The following is a 26,596-nucleotide window of genomic DNA, read 5'->3' on the forward strand; positions in this document are numbered from 1 at the left end:
ATATTGGTGAAGCACCATCCGTAGGGTGATTTAGACGGATTTATTAATAATTTGGTTGTATATGATGATGTGATGCTGGACAAACAATCAAATCCAGCTAGGATTTTTTCTCGAGGTAGACATAAAAACACTGATGTGATCTATGTTACTCAACGATATGTACAAATACCAAAAGTGAAAAAAGATAACTGTAATATTTTAGTTGTGTTTAATGGAGTAGATAGGCATACGTTGCGAAAAATTCATCTGACTTGGTGTGGCGGTGACATGGATATAATTAAATTTAAAAACTTCTTTTCACGAACGCAAGCTACTCCACACGGATTTATAACAATAAACTTACATGATCCCAGAACAAGATATCGTGTGGGTCTTGATACAATTTTTGGATAAATTAATAGCAGCAGAGGAGGTGCGACCTCAAGTTGGTTCGTTTTTCTAATGTACTCGCTATTGACGACTTTACGGTCGGAGAAATAACGTGGACTAACCCCCAAGAGGGACTCTTAGAGAGGAACTCTCGGAGGAGTCCTCAACATAGTTAGTTATTTTGATTTATAAGGTTATTCATCCCTTTTTTTAGGAAGGTTTATTTCGGTATTTGGACACTTCTACAAAAAAGGTCTGTTCCCCTCCTCAGCTGCTGGATTCTTTCCTAAAGCAAGTGAAAGTTGTCCACAATGTTTGGTAACTGCAGATAGGGGACATCTTGTTTTATTGTGCTAAACCATTTTTCTTCTTTCAGTCAGTGACAATGACTTTTAAGCCACAAATCAATAGGGTTATTCCTCATTCTAAGTGCAAGTCATCAATAAACTATGGTAAATGTAGATGATGGATCAATCAAGTTATTCTTTGCACCTTAAATTTGTAACAGTCACATGACTAGACAGTCATATGACAGCATAACACAGCATACTCCACATTATGGCAGAAATATAAAAAATACACAAATTTATAAAATTGGAAGAATACAGGTACTATTCTTCAAACCACCAAATGACTTTACCACTGGCCAAAAATATTAAAAACATCAGACAGGCCTTTTTTTTAGTTTCACTACGTAGGCCCTATCATGAAAACATGTGGCAATATTACCTGGAGAATAGGAGTGATATACAATAAGTACTTAAAAGGCAAGACATGAAAATATAAGAGGCCATTTCATTTTGTGTGTTTCTTTGCAATTGGCAAAATTAGCAAATCTTAAAATCCTTCTAGCAAAAAATCTTGCAAGAGAACATATGCGCAACACAAAAGAGCTTACATTTATAAACTGAGAAAATGAATAATTTTCTTATCAATTTTATGCAGTTATGACTTGATGCAACAGTGCGTAAGCTTGCTACACTATCTGGTAATTGGATACCCTATGCCGTCACCGTGTTGACTTATAGTGATGGTAGAATGGATTTCGTAACATCCATGCAAAATATGATACAGATATATAGCAGTCTGTGTACTAACCAGTCTACTAGACGAATCTAATCCACTGAGCATTTAGATTGACTATATACAAATATGTTTTTGACAATCACCCAAATAATATGTACTGTAACCTCCAAATATTCTGGTCAGAACTCAGTATATTCAACTCTTGATCAGTTCAGATTCAACTGAGTTATACAATTCTTTCCATCAGCTGGTGGCTGAAAATTACGTGGTTTTCTCAACTTTCATTTATAGTTGCAAAATGCAAGGGCATTTCATGGTTGGAAAAAAGCATTTTCTCCTGATCTTTTCCTTGATTTTCTGGTAGCGTGGATACCCTGTTAACTAGATGGTTTGAATTATTGTGTAAAACTGAAGTTAGCACATTCTGCCGTAACACTTCGAACCTCTGTAAACAAAGAATACTTTTGTATTTACATCCAGCTTTTTCCTTAGTTTAATTCTGAGCCCTTATATACAGTTAAAAATCAAACAATATTAAATAACGAAAGCAGATACCTATGTTCTCAGCCTTCGCATGTTGATGTATCAAGCTATTTGCACTGATTTAAATGAGAAACGAATATTTACACTTTAGAGTTTAATAGAAAGTCGCCCCCCCCCCATAGATACACATAATCTAATGTGCATTGTAATTATCAAATTTGACTTTTATGCAGCTCAACCCATGATATTGGCATACAATAAAATACAAGAAAAGGAACACGACATCACTGGTTGTATAAATATAGAAGTTCCGATGAGCTTTTCTGTTGTTGAGGAATCCTTCAGTGACAGTTGATACCCTTACAATGAAATAACTATTGCATCATTTATGTTATACCAATTTTCATGACAGATATGATCAAAAATTGTTAGAGTTACATTTCTGTTACTAAGGTTGCCAAGATGGTACTTAGTTACACTAAAAGAAAACTAAGAAGAACGATGGCATATTTAGAGCACTAGTTTGATGTATAGAACTTTAGGAACATGTGTTAAAATGGATCTTAATTTACGCTTACACAACAAACCTTTCAAATGTACAGCTTCTTTACTATGGAAACAGACATATGCTAATAAGTTCCTAATTGTACATCCAGAATACAAGTTTTGGGATAGACCGATCCCAAATGTGTTCTGAAAAATAAATTTGGCATTTTCAAGTCATTTCCAGGGAAAATGTGAAGAATTTTCAGTATCAGATATGTGTTCCTTGATTCGACAGAGTCTGTGTCAATTTATAATCCGTTTGCATGAAAGCGTGAAAAAAGTGATAATTAAGTACTGCAAAAAGGAAGATTGACATTTATACCTCAAGTTTTATTATAGTACAAAGTTTCAAAAATATATACTAAATAGATTTCAATTTATACTCCTGAAATGTATGATAGACAGAAGAGTTGGTATAACACTGTTGCTTTTTGCAATAAATCACGCCATTTAATCTAATTTATGATCACTACCTGATATGAAATACAAATGTCTCGACCTGAAAAAATATTCGTGCTACAAACATACACTGCTGCTTTAACAGACATATTAATTTAATAGTAACATCACAGGTTAGCAAATGAGCAATACAGAAATGCGCTGTTGATCATGAACACGATGTGGTGTTTAGTTTTCATTCACAATAACAGTATATCCATGTCGGAAATAAATGTCAAATATATGCTTCATTACATTTGCTACAATCATTTAATTCCCGGATACAGGAAGCATTACTGTAAAACACATCTTGTATACTATGTGATAACTAGTATAGCAGTAATATAATTAAAGTTAAGATTTTACTTCTCGTTTCCTTTTCTCCACATGGCGAGATGCTTTTATCGCAAGAATATTCAATGTGTGTATAAAATTAAGCAAACCAAAAACATAATTGTACCCTGAAATTATGTGGTGGCTACCCCAGTTACGACTTAGTATTGTTCGAGTCTAGTGTTTCCAAATGTCCCTAATTCTCTCGAGAGCCTGCAAATACTGCCCGATTTACATTATGAAGAAAAAACAATGGCAGTGAAAGACGTAAGACAGACCTTAGAAAGTGCCACAAACTAAACGAACAGTCATCAATTTTTACGTGTACATATACTCTCACATCTCCTGCATCCCTATCCCTTGATGGAGTGTAATGTATATACCAAACGAAATAGAGATCTGTTCTCAAAAGAGTTCAGGTACAATGATTTGTGAACATGCACATCTTCTGACGATGAATAAGATCCGTACCAAGTTTCACAGCAAACCAACAAAACCTGCAAATGTAGTTGCATTCATAAACACATGGCATGCACTATATCCAGCTTAGAAGTCCAGAACGTCACCAATTTACATAAAAACTTGACAGAGAATAAAGTTTCATATATGTTCATCTCTTGACGGTAACCATAATATGCACAAGTTTGGTACATACTCATGATAAATAATTGCTGGAAACCACTAATGAGAGTTTGTCATATAGTGCTAGCTGACACCAAAAAATGGCTACCAACGTCCACAAACATTACTGGAGCACAGTCACTTGTTGATATGCTCATGTTCAGATCATCTAACGTCCCTAAACGAGACATGCTGTAGTGGGAGATTTTTTGGGATTCCAATATAAGCCTATTTATTGTTTCATCTGTCTCGGTACTGTTACTAAGTTCAGTTTCATAAACAAAAAAAAAACAATTTGTGCCAGGGTACTTTGATTTAACAGAGTTCATATTAAAGTTATAATAAAAAATATAAATTGCATCTATGGGTTGGTACCCCACATTAGAAGTGCTTTTCCTGGGTCCCAGGTATGTTTTACAGAAACAGCGCCAATGACTGAGTATTGATATGATATCCGATATTGTTAACAAAGTGCATCATACCAAATTTGGTGATCTAAATGTTGTCTGATATTTCCAGTTTTACCTGTTTAAATGTAAACCTGTAAGTGAAGTGCATTAGTTTTAGATCATTAAATTTCTGGTGCACAAATGTCAAGATATAACTACACCTTTGTTCAATCCTTTTATTAAGAACCAACCAAACACCACAAGTGTTACTAAAACCCAAATTTCAACAATATCAGGTATTCTGCAAAAGCCGAGACAAAATGAATTTCAACATGTCCAGGAGAACATCCTTATTGCACTTCCAATGGTCACCGTTTTCATTTCAAATCAAAAAATATAATAGAAGCATTTCAGTGAGATGCGGTAATCCATTAATGAGGAAACAGCAATGTCTTTTAGGATTACCATTATGCCAGCTGGAGGGTCTATAGTATTCCTTTTTGATGAGATGTTGGCATTTACTCTTGATGTGTGCCTTTGACCGTCTCTGTTGGCACATTTTCTTATCCTGCAGGCTCTATATTTGTCGGGATCCTGGAAGAAGTCCTTGCATGAGCAGGTGGCCAAATGTTTTGATTGTGGGTACTGCTTCAGTCCATTTATTTTTCCTGAAACAGATCTTTGTTCAACTGCATTTAGATTTTCAATGTGCAGTAACTTTCATCTGTGGTTTGTTAAGTCCTAGAATAAGATAAGGATATGATATGTACATATTTAACTATTACTGAGTTACACATATGACGATAAAATTGTTAATACATATTGGCAGCCTTTATTGGAATAAAAATAAAGATTAAGTCACTTTCGTTTCTCAGGCAATAATTGGGGGTGTGGAGGGGATTGGGTTGGGGCTGGTCAACAGGCATTATATTCCTGGAATATCATCAATATAAATTGTCAATTGTGTGTTGGGAGGTTCGTATTGAAATAAGATGATTTGCTTCTACATCCATGTGGAACTGAAGGTGAATACTTGCTTATGTCTACTCATAGCCAAGGAGAGAGATTTTCAGTTATGCATATGTATCATGAATATTGTAATTCTTACTTATGTAAAATATTTGTGTGGCATGCACTTCATCATCAATCTCTTGATCAGCGTCATCATTTTGCCTTTCTTGATTTCTAACTGAAATATTCAAACAGTTCCACACATTTATTCGTAATTTACTTTTTAAATATTAGCTGAGATTAAGATATTTCAATACATTACATAGAAAACGAGGCAACTGAAACCAATCACCTGATGAAATAAGCCTAACTGAAAATGAATGTGGATTAGAAATAAGAGAAGCTTTTTGAAGTTCTATCGATTGGTTCAAGAACAGTCTTCACAAGATTTTCAAACTTTCCCACATGTACTACCCTGTCAGCATAAATTTTACAACTGTGATATCTATCGAGTTAGAATGATGCACAAGAGATGTTGAAATTATATCCTGTAGTTTTAAAATTGCTGTTTAAAGGTTTCTTCATTTCTACTAGTGGAAGAGATACTTGATAGCATATTATCATTTTCTGCACTGATCACTTAGAAGTTTGTATTAAGATATCAGCTTTGAAATTCAAAGTCTGTCATGCAATTTTGAAAAAGTTCTATAGCGAAACCCATGTACAAGTGCTACCATTTGAATAATGTTTTATTCTAATGGGTTTTATAATCAGGTAACAAGAGTACCTTCAATGCAAGAGGATACACCCACCCGATTTTTAAAAGTTCACTATGTGGACAAGATACATGTCTGCACTAAATGCAGGATCCGTACCAAAATCGCATAACAAAATGCAAGCTTTTGTCAAGGAATTTTTAAGGTTTCCAAAGCCTTTTCAAGACAGGTTTGCTTGCCATTTCAAAACGTCTTACTACAGCAGTGACATCCGGAAACGTTATCAATTAGTCATACAATGTAAGACGACTCCCCTGATATTTATGTTTACATTGACGTCTTACTACCTAAAAATGAAGTAATGTAGTATGTTCGGTCGTCGAGTGACAGCAAATTAAAACAATGTTGCTTAGCAGCAGAGAGGGTGAATCCCACAAAGTATTTCGCTTAGCAGAGCCTTCTATCGAAGACATTTTAGATAGAAATATTATTTTTCACAAAATAAACCCTTCTAGTCAGAAAAACATGACAAAATAAGCTTTCTCCGCTGACTAGAAGGGTTATCTCATGAAAATATCTACCTATACAACTATTTCTGTCCGCACAGGGGTATCTCGCGAAAACACTTGGGGGTGTTTACCCTCCCTGCTGCTAGCATTTCAACACTAGCATTTCTGTGAAAGTCCCTGGCAGAGTTTGCCTGCAGTCCCCGTTTCTGCTGCTGTGAATTAAAAATTTAAGTTAACAATAAAGGCCAACATTGAAGAAACACATTCCGCTAGACTAGCTCGAGAGCGACTAGCCGCAATTGAAAAATTTCTTCCTGTACGAGATAGTGTAAGACAAAAATTACAAGCACGGCAGCAAGCACAAGTTGAATTTGCAACAGGTGCAGAAGAATTATTTAAACCCGTTACAACAGCTGCTGAGTAAGCTGCGGTGGTCACTGAAAGAGCTTTATTGGGAGATGAAAAGGGTATTGTTCCAGTGCTAAAACAAACCGCTGAGCAGACTGAAAAAAGTGCTAGAAGAACCAAACAAACAAAAAAACTTTTACAAAAACTTCCAACTGATATAGTAGCAGCTCAACCACAACTTGAAGATGAAGGAGAAGAAATACTTGAAGGTGCTGTTGGTGAAAACCCCCAAAAAAGAAAAGAAAGTAATCGATTTTAGGGAGAAATTTACTGAAGAGGGTATACAAGAAATTAAAAAATATAAATTGAAAACTAGACAGGAAAAAGCCAAAATTTGGTGAGTTTGCTGTCGAACGTTTTTCTTCCAGAGGTCAATTTTTGAAAGCCAGATACGTTAAAGTAAGTAGTGATACATGGAGAGATTGGTTGTTTAAAATAAATCAAGATGTTGATCTTATAGACAAGGAAGATCCTGGTTATAAGATTTATTTAGAAGGGGCAGAAAGTTATGATTAAACATTAAAAGAAAAAAAAGCAAGAACAAAGACAGCAAGAAAAAGAACAAAAAAAAAAAAAAAGAACAAAGAGAATAGGAAAAAGAACAAAAGCGAAAAGAAAAAGAACAAAAACAAAAACAAAAAGAACAAAAGCGAAAAGAAAAAGAACAAAAGCGAAAACCGAAACAAAAAGACGCAGGAACCTTCACCGCCATTGGAGTGTCAAGATGAAGAAGAAGAGTTTTACGATATACTTGATACCGGCGCTACTGGCAGTGGTTTGGGAGGTGATTTTATTCCCTGCCCTGATAATGTCATCAATGATGTATCACGGTTAGAAGTTCTCATCGGAGGAAGACGTGCCGGAAATAACTCACCAGAAATAATTAATGAAGCAGCTGATATCTGTCAGCGTTTATTTCGCGGCAGCATCATGGATGCTCACATCTACCGAGAACTTATTGATGAACTCATGGACAGCGACTAGTTAAATAAATAACTAATTCAATAAAATGATTGTACACAATTCTCATCGTAGACCAGTCATGGTCAAGGTGGTAAATTCACGAGTACCCGTATACAGGATGACTTATGGAAACGGATTAGGCGATGTTGTTCGGGGTTTATTCGCGAGGATGGCTCCTAAAGCAATACCAATCGCAAAACAATTATCGATGAAAGCCATTGATGTTATTAAAGATAAAGCTACTGGCGCTGTTGGTAGCGCTGCCAGTAAAGCATTCCTGGCAATCAAGGACAGACTAGCACGATTAATGCGCAGAACCAAAGGGGGTCCACCTCCGGTAAAATTACCAGCCACCGCAGACATGCCTGCAAATGTTAGTAAAGTAATAAATGAAGCCGCAAATCAAAAACTAGCAGCGCTGATAAATCAAGGGACTGAACAAATAAACACAAGTTTGATGGCGGGAAGTGGTCTTCGTTTTAGACGATAACTTTTATAATAAAATGTTTAAACGGGAATCCGACCCAGCATTCGACATATACGAACCGGTTCTTAAAAATGAATCAGTGCGTGATTATCAGTAATATTCTTATGACGCACGAGAGCCAAATAAACGAGGACGAATTGAACTTCAGGTTCAAGATACAAGTAGATATTTCCTGCCCGCTGAAACATTTATTGAAGTAGAAGGTGAAATTATAAAAACCGATGACACAGAATACGGACCTGAGGTTAAAATCGGTTTTGTCAATAACGGAATTATGGCTTTGTTTGATAGTGCTATCTACATGATTGATGGAAAAAATATTGAATCGATTCAGAAGGATGTCGATGTTGCTACAACAATAATTGGTCTAGCAAGATATTCTGATGATTATACAAGATCATCTGGTCCATCAATAATGTTTGCCAAGGACACTTCTAATTTTCCTAACAGTGATCAGTACAATATTAGACGACCACAAAACTTTGCCAATAACGCTGCCGCTGATGTGAATCCGGTGGTTCATGGTGCTAATGCATGATTTAATTTAGGTTTCGCTGCACGTAGACAAATGTTGAAAGGTAATCGTAGAAATTTTTCATGTGCCATTCCGCTGTCGCACATCTTTGGATTTTGCAGAGATGTCAGAAAGGTAATTTTTGGAGCAAAACATACGGTCGTGCTTGTTAGAAAAGCCAACGACAATTTATGCTATATGGCGACCTCTAACTGACGCTGGTAAGGTAAACGTAACAAAACTATCACTGTGGATGCCGGTAATGACTCCTGCAATTACTGAAGAACAGCGACTGCTTTCTTTTATGGATCAAGGCGGTAAAGTGTTGTTATCGTGGCTTACAACAACCACAGATAGTGCTCAAGGTACCAATAGCGGTTTATTCACATGGCATATAGCATCACAGCAGGGGGTTACCGCGCCGCGACATATTTTCATTGCTCTTCAGGATGTTGCACGAGTGGGTAATGAAACACGTTCGCATATGATATTTGATCAACTTGGTATCACTGACGTTTCTCTGAGAATAAACGGGCATCAAGAACCGTCTGAGAACATACTGTTAGATTTTGGTAATAATCATGTTGCACGTGCATATCAACGATTGACGAAATATCTAGCGCGTGATCTAAATATCGATACTGGTTTGCAAATATCACAATTGGATTTTATATCTCATTATCCAATCTATTACTTCTCGTTAGAGCATCTTGATTTAACCAGACAATCTGTCGTTGATATACACTTTCGGGCTACCGTGAATAGAGACAGAGCAATCGCGGTCATACTTTCCGACAAAGCAATGTTGCTTGAAGGTGCTGGTGGCCGAATGATATTCGCTGATGCACCAGTACAAACCAGTAAACAATTAGATCAATCTCGTATTAAATAAAATGTCATACGGTCACGTTAATGTTACTTTGACTCCTGGTCAGGCTAAGAAATTACAATCGAAAAACGCGAGCACACGTGGTACAACGATAACACTAAAAAATGATCAGATTACTGGCGGTCCAAACAAGTTATCGTTGACTAAGACCCAACTAAAACATTTTAATAAAGCAAAACAAGCAGCGACTGGAGTTCGACTTGATTTCTCTTTAGCCGCGGTCAAAGATATGGTTAAAACCGGTGGTATATTTCCACTTCTCGCAGCAATACCAGCGTTGATAGCTGCTGCTGCCCCTGCAGTCGCTAAAGCCGCTGCGTTAGGAGCAGTTGGAACCGCTGCTGGAATGGCACTAAAGAAAGCCACAGGAAAAGGATACAAAAAAAGGGACGAGGGCTAAGAATTTCAGAGGCATCTTTATGCGAGATCAATTACCACAACAACCACGCAATCCAGAAACAGGAATTATTAATCTTGATAACAGCGATGGTCCAGGAACTCACTGGGTTGCTTACGCGATCGATCCACGTGGAATTATCTATTTTGATTCGTATGGGTTAGCACCGCCAGTTGAATTTCTTCGATATACAAAAAACATTCCCCTGACAGGGACTTTGTCAAAGACAAAGGTTTGGTATTCAACGTTACCAACACAAACACTGACCGATCCTCCGATATGTGGCCGTGAAGTATTAAATGTTCTTGATGCGATCTCGAAATCAAAGATTTCTCCTCACAAAATCGTGCACGAGTATACCATGGGTCGATTTAAACAGTTTCCTATCAAATAATGGTTGATATTTACGGAAGATCTCTTCTCGAAACAAAAACAAAAAAAACGCGCCGGTGTGGATTTATCAAAATATGCGACCAAAGATGAAGTCGATAATCTTTTAAGTCTGACCGGGATAGACCCAGATGAGGTTGTTATTTTTCAGGACCGGCATGGAAAACTAAAAACCAGCGATATCAAATGGCATGAAATAATTCGTAGGGTTATTGGAGCTACTCCGGGTAACATTCCTGTGTTCACTGACAGCGGAAAAATCAGAGATTCGCTGATATCAATCGCGGCTCTTCGAGATGACACACAAAAAGCTGCAGGGGAACGTGTAGCGAAGACCGGTGATACAATGACAGGTGAAATCAATCTCAGTGGTAAGAAAATAACCGCGTTAGCGATTCCAACCTCGCCGGAAGATGCCGCAAACAAACAATATGTTGACGCAAGCGCTAGCGCCGTTGACGGTAAACTAACCACGTTGCGGGCAGAGTATGATGTTCATGTAAACGCGTTCACAAGTCTTCGAAGAAACTTTCAAAAAACCGATGATGCCACGGATAAGTTCTTTGGAACTCCTCCCGTCATCGACATGAAACTTTCTGATATCAAAGAAAAACTTACTGGTAACACCAGCGAAGTCAACGCGATTAATGCCCGGTTAGGTGTAGTCAGAACAGATAGAAGTATTTCAGATCAAATCGCGTTGATACAAAATAACATTGACACGATCAAACAAAAACAGCAAAACATCGTAGCGGGGATTCCTGAGATCGTTAGCAAAACCAGTTTGATTAAAGTCCCCACTGGAGTTACTCCCGGGCATATCACCAACATAGTATACATGGTATCATCGGGATTCGCAACATGGTCCAAACAAAATAATACTATCAAATATACAGCAACAGCCACTGGAGTATATAGACTGTCTGTGTTCAGTGCCGCTAAATTTGAAATCTTCACAACATATCCCTGGAGACATTCCACTGATAACTATTCCGGGGTTGTGACTATCATATTAAACAAGGAAACCGAAGAAACATTGATCCTGGAAGCCGCCGACAAGAAATTAACCGCAACATCTTACTGGTGGTGTTTGGAATTTGTAGCTGAAACGCCTCAATTGGTTACCGCGTAAAATAATAAAATGGCATCAACGACAACTCTAATGACAGAGTCATTAAGTGCGCAGCAATATAGATATGATCAAGTACGCGAATGGCATTCAGAGTTAAAAGATACTATTGACAAATGCACAACAAAGATAAAAAAATACAAACGGCGTGTAACCATGTTAGAACAATAGTGTATTCGGTATCCGCGGTAGTTGCATCTACTGGGGTGCTATTGTCTGCGTTAACTCCGGTGACAACTGCAATCGCGATTACAATCACAATTTCAACATCAGCGACGATTGCAGGAGTTGCTAATATCATTGCGAAAACAAAATCCTCGTGTGCGCTAACAAAATTGCACGAATATGAAAAGTTAAACAGCGCGGCCACAAGCACCTACTCGAAATTGTCCTCGTTGATATCATCCAGCCTTGACGATACCACAATATCAGATTACGAATTTGCGCAGATAGTAGCCGCGTACAACGATTACACAAAGAACTTCGATTTGAAACGACAGCAGACAAATAATGACGGAATTACTTCAGCAGATATTCACAAATACAAGCCCGGCGCGAACATCTTTGTTAACAGTAACCTCAACTAAGCCACAATTCAGTATTAATTTTCCAACTGCGATTCCAGTAAGCGAGATCGCGTTAGCACAATTACATATCACAGTTGGCCCAATATCAGATCAAAATCGTTTGGTGGATTGCCAGCAAATAATTCGTTTGTGTTTCATATAAAAATAAACCCGATGGCACCCCAGACTGGAACGTCATTGGGTTACCAACCGGGTCTTATCAAATCGAAGAAATCAATGAGGTATTACAACGTCGAATAAAAAATATTACAACAAAGGAATCCAAAATAGCAATAACTGTTCATGAGCCAACTCTGTCATCCACGATCGAAATAAACACCCCAGACTACGCCGTGGATATATATAATAGTTCAATCAGAACAGTGTTAGGATGGCCTGAAGTCGCTCCACCAGCACAACCAATACCACCAGAACCTAAAAAGTCTGATTATGTCACTGACAAACAATCATATCATGAAATTACACCAGAATACAAAAACAGTCTGGATCACATAAAAGGGTCAACGTCTAGTCGTAATTTTTACTTCACCGACAAGGACTCTGTTCAGTGGGGTTTTACCCAGGGCCCTGAAACTTTGATTATTACCCTAAACAATATTATTGAATATTTTAAAGAAATTAATCAAGAACATAAAACACAACTAACACAGATGCGGTGGTTCTTCCAAGAACATCTTTTTGATATAGCGCTACGTAGCGAAATTATTAAGCGGCTTGAAATATTAAATCAGCTCGCATATGACATGGAATATCTTAACCAGCGAGTAATTCAGGCAACAATTGATCACACTGATACCGACATACATCGTAGTAAGCAACAATTTTTAAGCTTCTTTAGAATACCAGAGGCGAATCTGCCAAATTTTAAACTTCCCTGGTATAACGTTCCCGAGTTAAGAAAATCCGTCTCCGACCTCATCAATGAATCCTTCGATGATATACTTGCACAACACAGAAAAACACTACCGGAGCCAACTATGCCCAGACATAACAATAACACCGAAGGGCAGGGCCGTCATGTATGCCCGGGCATCGTAAATATAACTTCAGTGGTCGCGGTCAATACTTGTGTGTGATGTCATTGATGGCAGTTACAGCACAGACACGACATTACCAAATCAAGCCCAGCAAGGATTTATTCTTTATTCATTTACTCCGAAAGAACCACCTGAATTTCTGATTGTGCAAGAGCCAATCAATCCGGTCTATCTACGATGTCATAATCCATGGCTGACCAGAATAAATTTCACAATGACAGACCAGTCTGGGAATCCCCTTGATTTGCGAAATGAAACACTATATATTAGTCTCCTTGTGAAATCCTAGGATTTCCAAGTCCTAAGGACTTTCATCGTAAAACGATTTCCAATTGATAATATTATATTATAATAATGTCCTTGAAGAAAAAATGTGATGATGATTTCATTGATGATAGCAGTGATTACAGTGACGTTACCGACGAAGACGACAGTGATGATGATTTCATTGATGATAGGAGTGATAGCAGTGATGTCACTGACGACGACAGCAGTAATGTCAACGTCAACATAAAAAATATTTCAATAAATTATTTTAAACAATAAAAAAATATATTGAAAATCGCTCACGATTTCCACAATTAATCAAGCAAGTATCATATAATGTATCACCGCGTGAAATGTTTCATACATAATAAAGAACTTCTTGATAGCGCTGTCAAAACCGGAAAAGTTACCCCGGAAAAAATGATTGTTGATATATACGGTCATGACGATTTTACACTGACTGATGCACAACTGCAAATATTGATAAAAGATCATGTTATGATCGCGCATTGCGATATACATTAAATCCTCGAGTATATACACGTATTTAGATCGCAGATTAGATTTATATAAATCTTAAATATGTACCACCACATAGATGTTTTTGTGTATGACAAACAAGCACTCGAGCAAGCAGTCAAGGCTGCATTTGCAGAAGAAGAAATTAACATTAAATTGCTCATTGATGAATACGGAGACGAAGATTTCTTACTAACACAGCAACAGTTAGATGATCTCAGACGCGAGCATATTACCGCAATAGTATGTGACAGAGATCAAATTCTCAATTATGCACACTCCTGCATTGAACCCAACCGATTAATCACATTGATTTCGTCATCTTGATTTTGTTGTCCCGGAACTTTTTTGTCATCCTTGACTTTGTCACCTTGAGATCATCCTTGACTTTGTCACCTTGATGATATCAAGGAAGTAAAAAAAAATATATTACTTTTTTTTTACTTTCGATTTCATTTCCAAGTACCTGATTTCATCCTTGACTTTGTCCCTGATTTCATCAGGGAGAGGTATTTACTTCCTCGTCGTCCTTAATTTCATCCTTGACTTTGTCATTGACTGTGTCATCCTTGACTTCGTCAAGGGACATTCAATGTTTCAATTTTCTAACGCGAGTATTTATTATCTTTTTTGTTTCATACTCGGCTGCCAATGCCAACCTAATCTTTTCAATTGCTCGAGATAGTGAAATAAATTCATGTATTTGTGCTTCTTCTTCTACTGTGACCAGCGATTTATACAAATTATTTTGAATTTTTTTTATGAATCGATATTGAGCAGGAATAATATAACGCCCTGCGCGTTTAGTTTCATGCAATGATTCAAAATCGGACATAATTGTTTCAGGATTTAGTGATAAATTAAATCCTTGTTCTTCTAAATTTTTAATAGCATCAATCAGATTATTGACATTTTCGTAATTCATATATATATAATATTTATATATTTAAAAGAAAAAACATCACATCTCCTTGAGCCTCTAGGGTGTCTTATAACATCCTACCAAACTCAGGAGCGGAAACACGACCCCATGTGAGCCCCTAACCTGTCAAATAACAGTCTAGAGAGCCCAGAGGGTGTGTTTGCGAGAGAGACGAGACATTCCCCGTATTGAACCCCCTAGCTTACCTGATGATATGCTAGCAAGGTTCATATAGGGACAACACACAAAATGTAGTATTTACATCTGTAAAGCTTCTAAATTGCCACCGCATTTTAGCAAGCTTACAGTAGTATTGTACACTATATAACTTAATTCTAACTTATCCCAGGACTGTAAAGCTTCTAAATTGCCACCGCATTTTAGCAAGCTTACACAGTAGTATTTTAAACATACAGTAGAAACATATTTACAGCATTGTATTTACAGAAGCATATTTACAGAAGCATATATAACTTAATTCTAACGGGGTTATATTCTACGCCCAACAAAGTTGCACTCCCTCCCCCAAAATCAATCCCACGAGTGGTAAAAGACCACCCCGTCAGGGGCGATAACGGGGAAAGTTGTGCAACTTCGTTGGGTTTCGAAACCCCGTACATAATTCGGACGCTATAGTAGATAAACCGACTGATACTTGGAAGTTCAAAAATAGCTCAGCGTGATTTGCTTAAAATGTTTTTTCTTAAATATGATCATGTGGAAAATGCAGATGAACCATAACCCCGAACAAGTGTAATAAAATAAAGATTTTATCCGCAAAAAAAGATAAATAGACAATTACGCCTTTGTCCCTGACTTAGTCAGGGATAAAATCGTTTTTGACTTTGTTAAGGAATAAAGGGAAGTTATTTACTTCCTTGTGCACAGAAAACCGTCTGCTCGTTGTGTTACCTGTAAACGATTTACCTCTGAAGTGGCAAGAGACAGTTAACAAATTCTGAATTGAATTTAAGTTCTGAATTGAAAAATACCCGTGAAGGCGGAAGTGTTATATATAATAATTGTATACCAGTAAGTCGCGCTGGATAAATTTACCTGTATTGCACAATCTCAAGGAGTATTGCACAAAGGGAGAGAACTAATTGCATGAGATATGCCTAACGGAGTTATCTCCGTTTGAAAATCCGTGGATTTTAGTGATAATGAAAAACAATTTTCTGATTATTATATTTTTTTGACAGAGCTGATTTATATATTTTTTCTGCGACTTTTCGTACTGAAGCCACACAAATATCAAAATGCTTACTGGCTGCATTCATCGAATGAAATGTTTTTTTGTTCTTTTGTATTTAAATTTATGGAAACAACCTTCTTGGCGTATTTACTATAACCAGTGTTTCCGAATTGACAGTTCTCGCGCTGTGTGACAACTCTCAGATTGGATAAAGAATTATCAAGTCTATCTTTGTTGATGTGATCGATTGCAAGATTGTCTTTGATCTCTCCATGTTAACACTCGTACGCGGCCCTGTAATTATAATACATCTTTTTCCCAGCAGTAAATCTAAGATAACCAGAATTATTAACAACACCAACTGGTTTTTTCAACCTGCAATTCCTAACTATTTCCTCGCGAGATGCTTCATAATTCTTAATGGTTGGATGTGGAACAAATTCTTGGCTCATTTATATAATAATATATTTGTCTAATTTATAATTTGTCTGAAAACTTATTTAAATAATCGCTTTCGGATTTCAGCGCATCTCCATTACTTTTTTATTGTAATATCGCTTGAGTTCACGGTATGGCTTCCCTGCGCAACCCGCACACAACTGCGTTTTACCTCTGACCCCAATACCGCATCGAAGGCATAGTATTGGTCCTGTGCTTCCTCGTTTGATGCTTTGTAGGTGTTCACCGCAGAATTCCTTCCTGCAGGACTACAGACTGTTACAGATCCAACTTTTAACCACTTGCAATTATTCATTTGTATATATAATATTTCTTATTTAAGTATTTGTCTTAAATATAACATGGAGGAGTTTTCGAGGTTATCTGCAGTTGGCACCGGGAGATTCAATCTTGACATACTAACCCCTGACTCGCGGAGGCGGGCCCTGTCTGATCTGTTTGATATTATCAGGAATGCCAAAAAAGAATTCCGCGACGACAGCGCATCTCACGTGCGGTCGTCATTTAGAATTATCCGCGACGATTCTGTCATCGATGCTACAATGAATGATGCACGAGCAAAAACAATTATTGATTATCTCACCGCTGATGAGGGTGGTCGGAAATATTTTTTCAGAATAAAATTTATTGTGCAAGCAGATTCTGATATATGGATTATCCGTGACAAACTCGACCCTGTTCTTGATAATGGAAAAACCGTTCTGGTAAGTAAAGATTCCAAACCAGGAATGCTGACCGGTATTGATAAACCATATTACGCTCGAGCGTATCCTGTGACCGCAGTCATTTATGGAATCTATCCAATAAAAAAAAACAAAAATTGATAAACTCACCCCGATGAGAACGTCGTTGGCGCTGAATTGTATAGCCGAGCGAGTAGTGGAACATTTTAAAAATGCGATGCGGGAAACGGTCTGACTGCGTTAAGACAGTCCAAGATAGCAGCGTGGGCTGAGCGGGTCAAACACACAGGAGCATCAATAAACGATGTCGCCAAGCTAGAAAGCGCATTAAGATTTCCCATAACCGTAACAACTATAACAAAGGAAGTATTATACAAATCGAAATATAATCGATACGGGGCTCCAATAAATATCATTGATCATAACGCTCATGCTTGAACTAACGCAGTTACGATATTTCCGCGGGATCGTGTTGTGAAATATTAATCGGGAAATATATTTGATGCTATCAAGCAGATAAGCAAAATCGACCCTGTGTCGATGTGGTTGTTTAAAAGTTCCGAAGATTCCGAGTATGATCAATTTGTAAAACCCAACGGTGAATTATACTGGACGGATTCGTTGCAACAACAAATGAAAAAACTCGCAGAGAAATATGTGAAAATCGAAGAAAACACCGAGCAGTTATTGGTCAATTGTTTTACTATTCTGAGTGTTGCCGCTCACGCTGCAAGAGAAAGAAATTCATGGAGACCAACCCGAAGTCAGTTTCTTTCGGATATACAATTAAGTTGTGTCGAGTATGGGCATGGCGGGCTGTGGAATACCCGGTATGACTACCGGGATATGATTTCCGTGGATATGATCGCGTGTTATCCGGGAAGCTTTCTCGGGATGGGCGAGTGCCGCGAATACTTTAAGCGATTTGGGCATCCCACGAACTCGATGACACGAGTTGCTATAAACGGTCCTTTAGCCGACTTTGTCCTGACAGGATTTGCTCGTGTAACTTCGTTTGAATTTTCCGCAGGACTTCATCCGTGCTGTTATGTTTGGTTTGGCAGACATTTTAGTGAAAAGCGCTGGGTACTAATAGTGTTATTGCGATATATCCTTGACAGCCGAATACTGGTATCGTTGACTGTCAGTGAAGCAATCATATCATATCGACCGCAGACCTCATTTTGGTTACCAACATCGGAGCATATCAGTGTAGATGAAGTTATTAGTGAGTATGCACGAGAGAGTCCAAATACTCCCATGGATGTCATTACTAAAGAAGCTCCTAAAGTTCTCAAGATCAAACTTAGCAATAGTGAAAAAATAGCAAAATATCTCGGACGAAGAATAATCGGTAAATTTACTCAAGGTGCTGCATATGATCATAAACTACATCACTCGCGACTGATTATCGATGATGCTGAATTGGATTTTATAATTGCTGATGCCGTTGCGAGAAATATATTTTGTAATCGGGAGGATGCTTACTAGTCCGACGGGAAAAAGTTGGGCACAATTGTAAGTTATATCGACGGAGAATCACCTCAATACACACATCTAAGATCTTCGATGCTGGCTTATGTTTCTATAAATTTGCTATCAATGATAAATCGATTTCCTGACACCTCAGTTAGAGTTGCAATGGATTCATTTTATATCAATAAAAGATACTTAGAACCACTGGCTCGTTTTACAAAGAAAGTCGAAGACTTTTACGATGAATCATGGAGTTCGTGGAGAATAAAAGCGGAGATGTTACATGAATATTGTGAATCCGCTGATGTTACAATTAAGGATAATTATTGGAAAACAGAATTATCAGAAATGTCGAACGCACCATCTGTGCATGATTCAATCACCAGACACAAAACTGTTTATTTAAACGGGCCGGGTGGGTCTGGCAAGACAACTCGAGCGATTGAATTATTTAGAAAATCAGATATGATTGTGCTAACACCTACACACAGGCTTGCCAGTGAGATGAAACAACGAGGAGTCAATTCTTGTACTTATCACAGCCTTTTCAAATACAGCGGTGGTGTGTGGACGTCAGATCGAATGGGAACAAAATATATTCCCGAGAAAATAATTTGGGATGAGATATGTACGGTACCGTTGGAAACGTTAAAAACATTTCTTGATTGGCTGCTGACAGCGAATACTGCAGTGATAATGTGCGGCGATCACGGTCAGCCACCTCCGTTTGTCGGCATATCCCCACATTCGTGGTTAAAAGATTTTGTTGATTATTATGAAGAAGTGACTGATGATCATAGAGCACTTGATGCAACATTGAAGGAATTTAAAACATTAATCAGATTACAACCGAATAAAATTCAATGTGAACTTATGCGCGAGATGATTCCTGAAACTTCAATGAGCGACTTTTGGAGCGCGTGGAAACCAAACGATTTGATAGTGGCAAGTAGAAAGATAGTCAGAGACACACTTCAACAACAGCTATTTCAGTTACAACAAGAAAAGTTTCCAATGCTGCCAGTGCCGTTATGTTATAGACCAGATGATACGCGGTTACAGAATATAGATGTTGATATTCCTGGGAAAACAGAGAAACAGAATTTAGTATTGAATGATATTGTGTTAGTTGATATTAATGCTGTCAAAGATGCACTAAAAATGAATAAATCCCCGTGGACGCTGTGATACGCAATGACGATACATTCATCTCAAGGACTAACTATCAGTGATACAACTGTCTGGGTTGTTGATGATCGAATCGAATGGTCAAACTTGGTCTACTTGGCTGTGTCCAGAGTCAGAAGAATATCTCAACTGCGAAGAATTGTCTTGGAAGATTCAATAGCTGATAAAATTAATAATGAAAGCAACAGCGACATAATAAAAAGAAAACTCGCTGGTTACAAACAAAGCGACAAAAAAAAAATAATCGTGATTTCGACATTGACGATGACTTCGTTGTTGCGCTGAAACAACAGCAGAATAATCACTGCGCGAGCTGTAATTGCATAATGCTATGGCAGTATTCTAGTAATAATCCAAGACAATTCACCGTAGATAGAAAATATAACAGTCGCGGTCATACACGCGATAATATCATGTTGACCTGTCTTGAGTGTAATCGACGTAGAGGCGCTAGTGCTAGTTAAGTGATCGGGATGGTAATTGTGTGTCTTCGGGAATTACTTGTAATTGCTCACGTACAAATCCGCGTTGAATCCAACCTGTAGATTGCTGGTCTACCAGTGGATCTTGTTATGTTAGATATCTTGTGTGTGGTAACACTCCAAATAGGATCAGTTGCTCCTCGTTTACCGCCTTCAAGTTCACCTGGTTCATATAAATATCTTACAGTGACATCACCTAATATTGGCTGCGCTGAAGAATCACGTCGTTGTGGTATATGTTTTTTTTTGTGATCGCGATGGCAGGTTTCATGTTGGTCGTTCGAGTAATTTCATTATTTAGCACAGCTATCACGCTTGGTAATCTTGCAACCCATTCGCGCGATCTTGTATCCTGAATGAATTCCTTCGCGTATTGATATCCAAATAACCGCTCAGCAAGTGTTCGATTGAATAGCTCAACAATTGCCTGATCACGGTGAATTTCAATATGTCCTCGTCTAATGGTGACATTATGTTGCTTCATCAACGATGATACTGCACCTTGAAATTCTTTGCCAGGATCAACTTGTAATAAATTTGGCCATCGTAGAGGTCCTCGTTGATAAATTCGATTAAACTCAGAAGCAACCTCAGATGCTGTTTTAGTTGTTAAAGGCTCAGCATCTTTGTATCTAATTGCAACATCAACTACAGTTAACGCGTACTTGTTTGTGTTTTGACGTCTTCGGATTTTAATGGTATCATGTGGCAGAAATAATATATCAGCCTGATGAACCTCATTTGGCACACTAACACTGAAATGCGCAAAGTGAATTTGTTTAGGACGCGGTAGATAAATTTGCCATATTGCCTGTCAGGATAACCACTTTTTAGCAGTAACTCTCGTCACTTTTGCTGCTTCAGCGAGTTTACTAATTGCTGCGCTACCTCTCCAATATCCCTTTGGGGAATAATAAATCGACTCCATTATATACCAGCACCTAGCGCTAATTTACCTTTCATCGCGGATTTTATTAACCAGGATGCTAACTTTTCTTTGAAAGATTTATCAGTGATGGCATTTAACGCATGAATTAATTTCACATCCGCGAGATGGCGCTGTTGCAAATCCTTACTTCGATAAGCTACACCATGCGCATGGCACGCCTTATCAATAGCATTTATCGGATACTCACGTGGTTTTGGTTGATCTTGGGCATCAAGTCTGATATCAAGTCGAGTTCCAGGACCACAGTAATTATATCCTGGAAGATGTTTTTCTCCTGGGTATCTAACCCACGGAGCTCCTGGTAATTTGGCTAACTTGGCTGCAATATCACCTCCTTTTTTAAAAAATAAATTTAAACTTTTTTGTACCGCATCGTTCACACTTGCCTGTAAGCGCAGATCGATTATTTTTTGTTGTAGTGTTTGTTATGTCCGCAGTTGGGGTACGTGTTCTACATTTCACACAACATAAATCCATATTATTTTATGATATATCTAATGGAGATTACTGACTTTTCTGCTACAAAACGACGAGAGCCAATCAAACATAACTCAGTGCTACCAAATTCTGTCCGAATGATTATTATAGGCCCATCTGGGTCGGGTAAGACGCAGTTTTACTTAATTTAATAATGAAGTGGATGAAGTGGGATAAGTTGTATTTGGTAGCTCCATCTGTGGACGATCAGCGATGCTACAGCGTGTTAAAAACAGTTTAATGAGAATGCAGCGGCGATAAATGACGGTGATGATGTTATTGAATTTATTACTGACATCGATGAAGCACCAAGTATTGATGATATTGATGGGAGAATTAACAATTTAGTCGTGTACGATGATGTGATGTTGGACAAGCAATCAAACCCCGCAAGGATATTTTCACGCGGCAGACATAAAAACACTGATGTGATTTATGTAACCCAGCGATATACACAAATCCCAAAAGTGATCAGGCACAACTGTAACATTCTTGCGCTATTCAACGGCGTTGACGCACACACGTTACGAAATATACATCAGACTTGGTGCAGCGGCGACATGGACATAAAAAAAAATCAAAAATTTCTTTAGTCGTGCTCAGGCAAAACCACATGGATTTGTAACGATAAATTTACATGATCCTCGAACACGATATCGAGTTGGATTGGATACAATTTTTAACTAGACAGGCGACTGCAGGCAAACTCTGCCAGGGACTTTCACAGAAATGCTAGCATTTCAGCAGCAGAGAAAGTGACGACGCCACCGAGTGTTTTCGCAAGATAGACCCCTGTGAGGACAGAAATAGTTGTATAGGTAGATATTTTCATGAGATAACCCTTCTAGTCAGCGGAGAAAGAATATTTTGTCATGTTTATTCTGACTAGAAGGGTTTATTTTGTGAAAAATAATCTTTCTATCTAAAATGTCTTCGATAGAAGGCTCTGTTAAGCGAAATACTTTGTGGGATTCACTTTCTCTGCTGCTTGCTTTAATCTGACTTTTACTTATTCTGATGTATATTTTCTAACAAGTACTAATCATCACTCAAGCAAATAGGTGTGTTTTCAAGTTATGTTAACCTACATTTCAGTTGGCTTGAATGCAAGGAAAGCTGGTAATCCCGAAATCGGTTAAAAGTATCATGAATATCTTGAACGAATTAAGTTATCTAAACACTAACTTCAATATTAGCATATTTTTATTCCTTTTTTTTAAAGGAAACATTCTTCAACTTGATCCGATTTTATCATTCCTGACTTCCATCGTATTTCAGCCAACATTGTCAGTATGTTCCTTCTTTGGGAAATTTCAAGCTTTTCCTGACTTTTCAAGCTTGCCTCAGATAATTCCCAGTGAGACAAACGTCAAGCTAATTTCAAAGCTTTTCAAGGAGCTTTTGCATTTCAACGGTTTCAAAAGACCTGTACTCGTCCTGTCAATGGATTTCCCTATCTTCAGTCACTGTGACCCAGATATAGAACTTTTGTGCCCCAAATTGAGATGGTTCTTGTGCAAGCTAACCTCAAAGTTTGGTAACTGTAAATGTAGATGGAAAAATAAAGCTATTGTGTGGAAAATATAAAAAAAATTCATATATTCGCCAAAAAATTATAACAATCTGTATCAATAGGAATTGATTGATGTATTAAATGAAGTTACGGTTACGCTCTTACAAAACGCAGCAAGAAAAGCGTCAAGACAACAAGCTTGGTAAGTTTTAACAAATTTATTTCCCTTGATAAACAAGGTAAAAATGAGAAAAAGAACTTTACGAATCAAATCCAAAAATAATCCAAGAATGAAAAAATAGGAGTTCTAGTAATGAAAACTCCTAAAGAAACTGAAATAAAATCCCAATTTAATCCAAAATGGAAGACAATGACGTATGCTGTAGTCACCGTCGTCCTGATGTGTCAACAGTTCTGTGTTGAATCACATAAAATATTCCAGTGTTTGACTTCTTTGTAAATTTCGATAACTGTCCTTGTCCAAGAATTAGTTTAGAGCACAGGTATTTCCAGGGAAACATAGTCTCTTGGAATCCCCAAAAATGTTGAAAACAAATTAAAAATTTAACTCAGACTGGTCACAACAAAACACCTGTAAGTGTCAATGTGTAAAACCCCGAAAACTTAAATTCTCTATAGCAAACAATTGTACACTAATTTAAGACGCGAATGAGGATGATGGCTACATGATGTTTCTAGAACAAGATATAAGAATTTTACATGCCTAACATCAGGTACTCCCAGTATGACCTCGATTTCAATGTATGAGCCTTAGTCTGAGAAAGAATAAAACAAAATTAATAAAACGTTGTTTACTTCAACTCTTACCGATTATGAATCAAGGTCAGGAACTAGGTCAACATTAAATATAAAGTTTGTATTATTAGTTGTTTATGAAAAACTGTCAGGTGAAATAGAACTGAATCGATTTTCTTAAAAGTCCAGTAAACAAAGTTACATTACAATAGCATGAAATGGAATAAAAAATTAAAACTAACAAACAAACAATTAAATTAAATCCAATATAAATTAAATCAAATACATCTATAACATTTCACAGGAAGAAAACAGATAGAATAATATGTTATGCCATAAACTGCAAAACTTCATCTTGGGTAAAGGAATTGTATGCAAACGAAACATTTAAAGAATACCTAACTGCCACTGTTGTAGACAACATAATTTTGCCACCATGTCGCATTTTCCCATAAATCTGAGCTCAATAAATATCGGAAGACAATGACCCTGATCTTGCTTTGTAATGACTCGACCTCTCCACACATGTAAACTGTATCCACGTTTTAGCTTTTCTGAAAAAATTACCTGTACTAGATCCATTATACATGTCAACCTTTGCGATGTCACTCTCCCTATTCTCTTCACCCGAATCAAGACCTGAAATTTTAATTGATATGTGCATAAAGAGTATAAACAATTCATAGACCAAGACTTGGAGCACATAACATTAATGTGGTAAGTTTTTAACTATTAATCACATTTTACTTAAATAATGAAAATTACCAATCTCGATTGTCAATTACTAGAAATGATTGATAATAATTGAAAAAATAAAGTATATACATTGTTTAAGGTTTGTTTTTAAACATTTATTTCGAAATTACTAACCAGATCTACATATAAATACAACTATGCCTATCCAATTACATTTGCCTATCGTATGTACTGACATAATTTCTAAAATGGAAGAACCGATAAACAAATGCATATGAATATGTCAGATCCTGAAGAGTGTGGTCAATAAAGAGGAAATGTGTTTCACGGAGCAGAGAGTACATTTTATGTTCTTACACAAACTTTTACTTTTGATGCGATGATGATATAATTTTGTGATGTGCTACTTTCATTCATGATTTTTGCACCTGCATCATTACCCTTGTGGTTAGTAAGAGGATGAAAATACAATCTCTTGCTTTCTCACTCAATATACACTTTGCTTTGTTCCTGTTTTTGACCAATATGACCTGTCAATCTCCCTACTGACCGACGGTTAATGCCATTTTTAATACAATCAGACTTGACCACAGCTATGGGGTTAGGAATAAATTAACACTTGTCATTGCGGGCATGTTTAAATACCTGTATTGGTCTCGGAAATTTTCATCATGACCTGTAGATTAATTTCTCCATCCTCATCCGATTTATCACTATCAGCACTATCTCAAATATTTCAGCATCTTCTAAAAGGCTGAAAACACTAATGTGAACCGAAACAGTGTTCTGAGCAGGTCATTCAATTTGCAAATAATTGAACATTATTTCTGAAAGAAAGCTTTGCTGTATTTTTCCTTACTTTAATTTCACCTGCAGAACAGACTTTGCTCATTAACCATTGATTCATAATTACATATAAGAACTGTTGACCATTTCATTGTTCAGTGCTTGAAGCCAAGAATCATTCTCATCATATCGAGTATCAAACATTAGCGCAATAATTCCTTCTAAATCTCCGATCTTAAAATTCTGAAGCATGCATTATACAGACACTTTTGGAATTGTAATCATTATTCAAGAACACCAATGTCAAACACTAGAAGTCAATGCATATATTCGATGTTCTGGATAGCTTTTTTGGTTGTTAACTAAGAACTGCCAAATAGTTTTGTTCAACTATGCCTAAGTGAAGACACTATTTCAATAGGTTTTGAGGCAAGATAGCTGAGGTGCAATCTGAGTCATGTACTCTATATTAGTCTTTAAGCAAAAATTGTCTACGTTCACTTCTATTGTCAAAATGTCATTCATTTTATGCTGCTCACTGTTACTATGACTTAAAAAAGACCACTTTAACTTCTGGATGTAACTGAGGTTACTTCAGCTCTACAAGCAGTGCAAATGGTTTGGTAATAAGATTCTACTGTAATATACCTTCTAAGTCATCAATGATTATATCTTCCGGTGTTTTCCCCTTATACGTTGCCACCTGACCCATATCCACTGCCATCAATAGGCGGCTAATTTTGTCAAGCTCCACCGACGACTCGTGCAGTCTGTAGTAAGTTTTATGGGTGTCAACTTCATGGCCTAAATAGCATGACAGCCAATCTAACTCACCTTCTTTAAGACTCATGACCAATATAAAAATATACCATTGTATCCTCTGGTGATTTCATCTGACTTCTTGTTACTCAGAAAGTTACGACTTTTTCCTGCAATGAAAGGCCTATATTGTTCGTGCCAAATTTTGACATTAACAAATGGAGTGAAGCCGCAGTTCCCACAGTGAAAGTAATTTGGATACCTTTTGACTTTTCCGCAGTAATTTA

At 37.2% G+C, this 26,596-nt stretch overlaps 1 protein-coding gene across 2 annotated transcripts; it reads right to left on the reverse strand.

Moving 5' to 3' along the window:
• Positions 1 to 2,739: 2,739 nt before the first annotated feature.
• LOC149782139 (uncharacterized) lies at positions 2,740 to 26,409 on the reverse strand. Of its 2 annotated transcripts, XM_089933584.1 has the most exons (4): positions 26,199 to 26,409; positions 24,636 to 24,707; positions 5,314 to 5,394; positions 2,740 to 4,946 (listed from the first exon to the last, which is right to left on the reverse strand). In XM_089933584.1, the coding sequence occupies exons 1-4, from the start codon at positions 26,398 to 26,400 to the stop codon at positions 4,909 to 4,911; spliced, it is 393 nt and encodes a 130-aa protein (XP_089789710.1). In that variant the 5' UTR covers positions 26,401 to 26,409; the 3' UTR covers positions 2,740 to 4,908. The 2 variants fall into 2 exon arrangements, with proteins under 2 accessions (XP_089789710.1, XP_089789711.1); XM_089933585.1 differs by lacking the exon at positions 5,314 to 5,394.
• Between the last annotated feature and the right edge of the window lie 187 nt (positions 26,410 to 26,596).

The sequence above is a fragment of the Sinohyriopsis cumingii genome, chromosome 15, assembly GCF_028554795.1.
Source record: "Sinohyriopsis cumingii isolate HCF-2022 chromosome 15, ASM2855479v2, whole genome shotgun sequence".
Taxonomy (NCBI): Eukaryota; Metazoa; Mollusca; class Bivalvia; order Unionida; family Unionidae; genus Sinohyriopsis; species Sinohyriopsis cumingii.